General features: G+C 51.5%; 1 protein-coding gene across 1 annotated transcript; it reads right to left on the bottom strand.

The window, feature by feature from the left end:
- Positions 1-2,636: 2,636 nt before the first annotated feature.
- LOC123067515 (uncharacterized) lies at positions 2,637-4,922 on the bottom strand. Its single transcript, XM_044490277.1, has 3 exons — positions 4,278-4,922; positions 3,998-4,141; positions 2,637-3,203 (listed from the first exon to the last, which is right to left on the bottom strand). Exons 1-3 carry the CDS (start codon positions 4,920-4,922, stop codon positions 2,832-2,834), a joined length of 1,161 nt encoding a protein of 386 aa, XP_044346212.1. The 3' UTR covers positions 2,637-2,831.
- Between the last annotated feature and the right edge of the window lie 1,401 nt (positions 4,923-6,323).

Below are 6,323 nucleotides of genomic sequence, written 5' to 3'. Positions count from 1 at the left end.
TCCGATTTCGTTCATCTCTGGCGTGCGGTACCCGGCAGGTCCCCACACACGCTGGCAAAAGTTGGGTGCATTCCGGCAAACCGCGCTGGCACTTGCTGTGCAACCCGGTGGTTTTAGATGGGTGGAGGGGACCCTCAGTCGTACGTCTCTCCGTCGCATCCGCCAAAGTCGCTCATTTTTTTCCACGGGCCACAATGACCATGCAGGACACGCACGCCAAAATTTGTCGCGTTCCGACGCTGTACGGATTTTCTATGATTTTCCGGCCCGAATACCCCAAAAACACTGTCCGGATGTGACGCAACGTGCGTTCGTAGTCCGATTTCGTTCATCTCTGGCGTGTGGTACCCGGGCGAGTCCCCACACGCGCTGCCAAAAGTTGGGTGCATTCCGGCAAACCGCGCTGGCACTTGCTGTGCAACCCGGTGGTTTCGGTATGGGTGGAGGGGACCCTCGGTCGTACGTCTCTCCGTCGCATCCGACAAAGTCGGTCATTTTTTTTCCACGGGCCACAGTGACCATACAGGCATGCACGCCAAAATTTGTCGCATTCCGACGCTGTAAGGATTTTCTATGATTTTCCGACCCGAAAACCCGAAAAACACTGTCCGAACGTAACGCAACGTGCGTTCGTAGTCCGATTTCGTTCATCTCTGGCGTGCGGTACCCGGGTGGGTCCCCACACGCGTTGGCAAAAGTTGGGTGCATTCCAGCAAACCGCACTGGCACTTGCTGTGCAACCCGGTGGTTTCGGTGCGAAAAGGTGTGTACCGAACACCTTTTTTGTGTAACTTGAAAACATGCCCAAATTTTTTTACCGCATTGTATCTACATGAGAATCATGCGTGCCAATTTTATGTGCATTTTGGGCCTGTTTGCATTTTCTACGGTTTTTGGCTTCGACAGTACAAAAACACTGTTTTTAATTCAAAATTATTTCATACTAACTTTTTTTTAAAAAATTACGAATTCCTTCTTCTAATTTCCTTTTTTTCCTTTTCCTTTCTTCCTCTCTTCATCTTTTTTTATATAATTTTTACTATTCTTTCAATTATACCGGTAAACTATTTAATTTTAATTTCCTTCGGGTCACTTTTATTTTATAAAATGATTCACTTTTTTTCATAAAATTTCATACTAATTTACATTCCAACATAACGATAAACGATAGTTCATTCAACATAACGACAGTTCATTTTACATTAAAACATAAAAAACTATTAAACATGACTTAATTAAACTTAATTAAACATAATGACTTAATCCTAATCTACTCGTCGTCGTCGGAGTCGGCTAGGTCGACGATATCGCCCGCACCGACGTCATCATCGTCGTCACCGTCGTCGTCGTCGCTGCTCTTGCCGTCGTCGTCCCAGTAGCCGTTGTCGCCCTCCTCTGGAGCCACCTGCGGCTGCACCGCTTCGATGGCCGCCGCTGCATCCAGTGCAGCCTGCAGCTCGGCGGGCTCTGCTGCCGCCGCCATAGCCGTCGCTGCCTCTCTCGCCTCCGCGGCCGCCGCCACGGCCGCCGCTTCTGCCTGCGACGCCCGCAGTGCGATGAGATAGCCGGGGCAGTTGTCGGGGTCGCCGTCCTCGCGCAGTGCGAACTGCTCCGGCGGGATCTCGACGACGGGAGGGGAGGCGGGCCGGGCGATGGCGGGAACCGGACGGCGGGACGAGCTCGGAGACGGCGCGGCCGCCAGAGGGGGACGGCGGGGCCGGCGCGGGGCGGAAGACGAGCCGCGCGCGGCAGACGACGAGCCGCCCGGGCCCGACGACGAGCCGTCGGTCCGCGACTCCCGACGAGCTTGCGTGACGACGGCCCAGTAGTTCTTGCCCTTCCAAAATCTTGCGCGGCTGACGATGTTCCACCGGCCGCCCTCGTGCTGGCGCAGCTCGTCCGGCGTCGCGTCGGGCCCCCTCGTCGGGTACCCGTCGGCGGTGATGTGGAACACGTGAGGCAGACGGCAGCCCGGCGGCACCATCATCCCGAGACGGATGAGCTCGTCTGCCTCCGGCGTGCCCAGGCTCGTCGGTCACAAGCTACCGCCGCCGTCGGACGCCATGGAGGCCGCCGGGAAAGGGAGCTCGTCGGCGGTGGAGCGCGTCGGTGGGTGGGGTTAGCGGGGCGAGGCGCGTCGAGTGGAGTGGGGGGAGGCAGACGGGGCGACGAGCGGCGTTTTAAAGACAGGCGTCGGTGGGTGGGGGAGGTCGTCCGGTAGGTGACCGACGCCCGGCTTAACGCCGGCATTAATGGCGCATCAGGCCGGCGGCCGTCTTGGGAACCGCCCTTGACCGACGCTTAGACGGCAAGCAACCGCCCGTCCCCACACATCGCGTCGTGTAATTATTTTTTTTCATCCAGCCGACGCCACGTCGCCACGAGTACGTCGCGTCGTTTTTTTTTTCTTTGGTCGTCGTCGTACGTACGCGGACGGACGCGTGTACGGGGTAGTCGACGTACAGCCCCGTAGTCACGCGGGCGGCGGCTTTTTATGTGCTGGGGCAATCCTACCCTTTTTAATGAAGGGGTACGGAGCGATCTCAGCCGTTGTTGTATTTAGGGGGTTGTACCGAAGAAGAAGTGTATAGAATATCATATAATTGACATTAATATAAACATTATGTGAGTGATATGTGTAAATCTAGCTACGTAAATACACGGCTTGCTACGCTAGTTTTACATGCTATAGCAGCCAGTCCTCGCAGATGTTAACTGTATCAAGCAGAACTCTGCTCATAATTGTCGTAACTGTCCATGAAAAGAAGATCTGAAAGAGGGAGTGGTATGTTACTCATGTGGATACTGAAGCATGAAACTGACCATGGATTTCAGCCATCAAATGGGTCACTCGCTGAAAGATCAGATGCTCTGCGGAAGCACCAAGCGCTGTCTCCCTGGCGTGCGACAACCAACACCGTCATAGGGCACTCGCTGACCCTTCTTGCCATAGCCAAAGCTTTCAGCTTGGTGCACGTCTCATCATCCTCCAATGCAGTGTCTCCGTTGACCAGACCGACCACCAGTTTCTCCAGCATTTGTGTTCTCTCAAGGATGAATCTGAGGAATGCAAGCTCCATGCGCTTCCCTCGGAACTGGCTGAACACCACCTTCTTGACGTGTGCCTCCAGGCAATCAATAGGGGCTACCTCCTGCCAGAACTTGAGGTTGCACTTACCACTGGGCTCATCAGCTTCATCGGACTGAAAAGATCAGTGTATGCTCAGTGTACACAAAGTTCTTGTAACAAGATATTTTGCATGTACACCATCATCATGTTCCAAATGCATGAACAAGCATCCAGCACTAACTAGTAACTAAGATTTTTTTTAATTAACATATCATAAGTTTTTTTATGCATAAGCAAGGATTTTTATCACCATCAACATTTCTTTTGCATGAATAGACAAGTTACTCTCTCGGTAGTTTTTCAGATGAACAAGAAATTTTCTGGTGATTGTTACAAAAAAATGCACGCACAAGAAATCCCGATCAACAGCTTATCTTTTTTCTGTGTACAAGCATTATATTTTACTGCCATGAAAAAATGAACAAATTTCGGTTTTCGGATGACCAACTAAAAGTATTACACATTTTTTCAACATTTTATCAAACAAGCCAGATCAATTTTGTAATATCAAATAAATATATGATGCATATTTGTTCCTTGTTACAGTTCAACCAAAAAGTAAAAGGCATGCTCATTACAAAGGTACTCCCTCTGTAAATTAATATAAGATCATTTAGATCACTACATAATTGTTGGAGCATGATAAACGAGGGGGTCTGAAGCATGAACGACATATTTTTCTGCATGAAACATGTATATGGAGCATGAACATGCTATATATATGATTAAACAAAATATGAAAATATATCTATGGATCACGATGAAACAAATTGGATCTGGACATAAATAACGTGTGGATATAGATCATGAACATGAGGTTATCTCAAGAAAGGAGAAGGAGGAGGATGGAGTATGTGTATTTCTTACCATGACGTGCAACGTCTCGACATTGGGAAAGCATCTCAGGAAGGTGGGGAGCATCTTGGTCTCCTTGCGGATTCCAAATCGCACTTTCAAAGCCAATATTTTAACACTTGGAACCATGTTAGCCGGGCTCATCCTTGTTCCAGGCTGCAGTAAAATTAAGACTCAATGAGACTGGAAATCATTCTTGGAATCAAGGGGGACACATATCTCTGAGCCATGGTATACTATGTAGTGGTGAAAAATTCAAGCAGCGGAGGAGAGCTAGGGAGCACTAGGACACCTGGATGACGGTGTTGCCGATCTCTAGCGCGTGTATGCTTGGTTCCAAGTAGCCCAGGACGCGCAGCTCAGGGGCGTAGCCAATCTTCACGTTGGTGGGGAACACGCCGCTGGGGGCACCCGGGCACGTCTGCCAGAGGATGAGACGCTCCAGACGCGGGGTTGCCACAACGGCGACTTCACGTGCCATGGACATCCACAAGACGGCGCAGCGGAGGCTGCGGCTGCCTACGCGGACGTGAGAGGAAGGGTTGGTGCTGAGGATAATCGCGAGCGTCTCGAGCACGGGGCTACACTGGAGCAAGTACTCGATCTCCCCGGCGCTGATGACGGTGCTGCAGAGGCCGATCTCCCGGAGGTGGGGGAAGACCTGAGGGCCGGCGGGAAGGCCGGGGATGTCCGGGAAGTACCAGAAGCCGAGGTAGAGGCGGCGGAGGGATGAGATGAGGAGGACGTCGGCGGGGAGGTACACGTCGAGGGGGAACGGCCTGTTGACGAAGATGAGGTCCTCCACGCGTTTGTCGGCGAGGGAGCGGAGCCAGCGCCGCAGCGCGCGGTCGTGCGGGGCCATGTAGCAGCAGGTGAGGTGGACGCAGCGGAAGGGGCCTGGGTGGGAGGCGATGATACAGGGGTGAATAGCTCCCATGCGACGTCGTTGGTGTGAACTATCTCTCATGCGACGTCGTTGGCTGTAATAGCTTGCATGCGACATCTTTGTTGGAAAAAATAGCTCTCATGCGACACACCATTTACGCGGCCAGTTGGCTGTCCGTTAGGCTGAGATTTGGTTAGAACACTGGGGGTTATGTGCTCTGACTGGTGGGGTCCACCTATGGCCACGTAGTCAAGAGTCAACCGTCCACGACTCGACCGGCGACTGTGTGACCGTGCTCGACTCGCCCGTGCTGGACTGGGCGAGCGGCGCCGCCGTAAGCATCTTCTCCGGCAGTGGTTTCTTTTCCGCGGTGGTGGAGCGCATTTCTCGGCAGCGGCAGAGCTATTGCGAGGTGAGCCCGAAACCCTAGTCCCATTCCCCGATCTGTGGCCTCATGCTGCCCTCTGTTTCTTGGCGATTTAGAATCGGGCTCCATTGGATCCGGGGGTTGTTTCTTCTCCGCGGCCCGGTGGTGGAGCGCCTATCCCTGCAGCGGCTATTGCGAGTGAGTATTTTCCAAACACTACTCCCATTCCACTGAATTTTGAATAAATCTGTGGCCTCATGCTGCCCCTGTTGCTTGATTGGATAGGAGATGGAGCGAGGGCTAGATGAGATGGAGCGAGGAGACGGGCTGCCCCGAGGAGACAGTGCTTCAAATCGGTAATGGCACCCTCTTTTCTTGGCGATTTAGAATCGAACTCGATTTGGTAGTGACTGCCGCCGCTGCCTGCCATTGACAAAACAGGGGAGGTTCAGGTTCTGCCACCACATTCGCAATTATAGTGGAATTTTTTCCCTGTAAAGCCAAGCTCAGTGATGGCAGTGTCCAAGACATTGATAGAGATACCACCGTGAGGTTGGATGTCGATTTTGCAGATGTTGATCCCCAGGAATTGGAGATCATGAAGGAGAAGGCCGTGGGCAATTTGGTGGAGAGAATTGGGGAGAGTATTGTTTGGGGTCCAGAACAAGAGGTATCTCTGCAACGTTTCGATAACTATAATGGTGAATATGTGAGAATTGAAGATGGAGAATCCATGGTTGCTGAAATTGATCAGCAAGGAGGATGGGCAAGCAAACAAGTAACATTTTATGCAGAGCTAATTGATCTGCAAACTCATTCCAGAGTTGGTTATGTGCCATCAAAGATGGCTGCACAGATGGAAGATGATGAGTGGGTTTCACAAAAGAAGATGTTGGCATTGTTGACTGAACCGACTATAGTAGCTGAAGATACTGGGATTGATGCAGATGGAGAGGAGGGAACCCATGGTGCTAGGAAGATTGTTGTTGACTGGAATGTAGTAGAGTTGAATGAAAAAACAGATTTGGTCATTACACCAATATCTGACATTGATATGGCCGAAATGTTTGGCATTCAAGTTGATG

This window comes from Triticum aestivum, chromosome 3B (assembly GCF_018294505.1).
Source record: "Triticum aestivum cultivar Chinese Spring chromosome 3B, IWGSC CS RefSeq v2.1, whole genome shotgun sequence".
NCBI lineage: Eukaryota > Viridiplantae > Streptophyta > Magnoliopsida > Poales > Poaceae > Triticum > Triticum aestivum.
The sequence above is the reverse complement of the archived record's forward strand: the minus strand, read 5'-3'. Positions and strand labels throughout refer to the sequence as shown.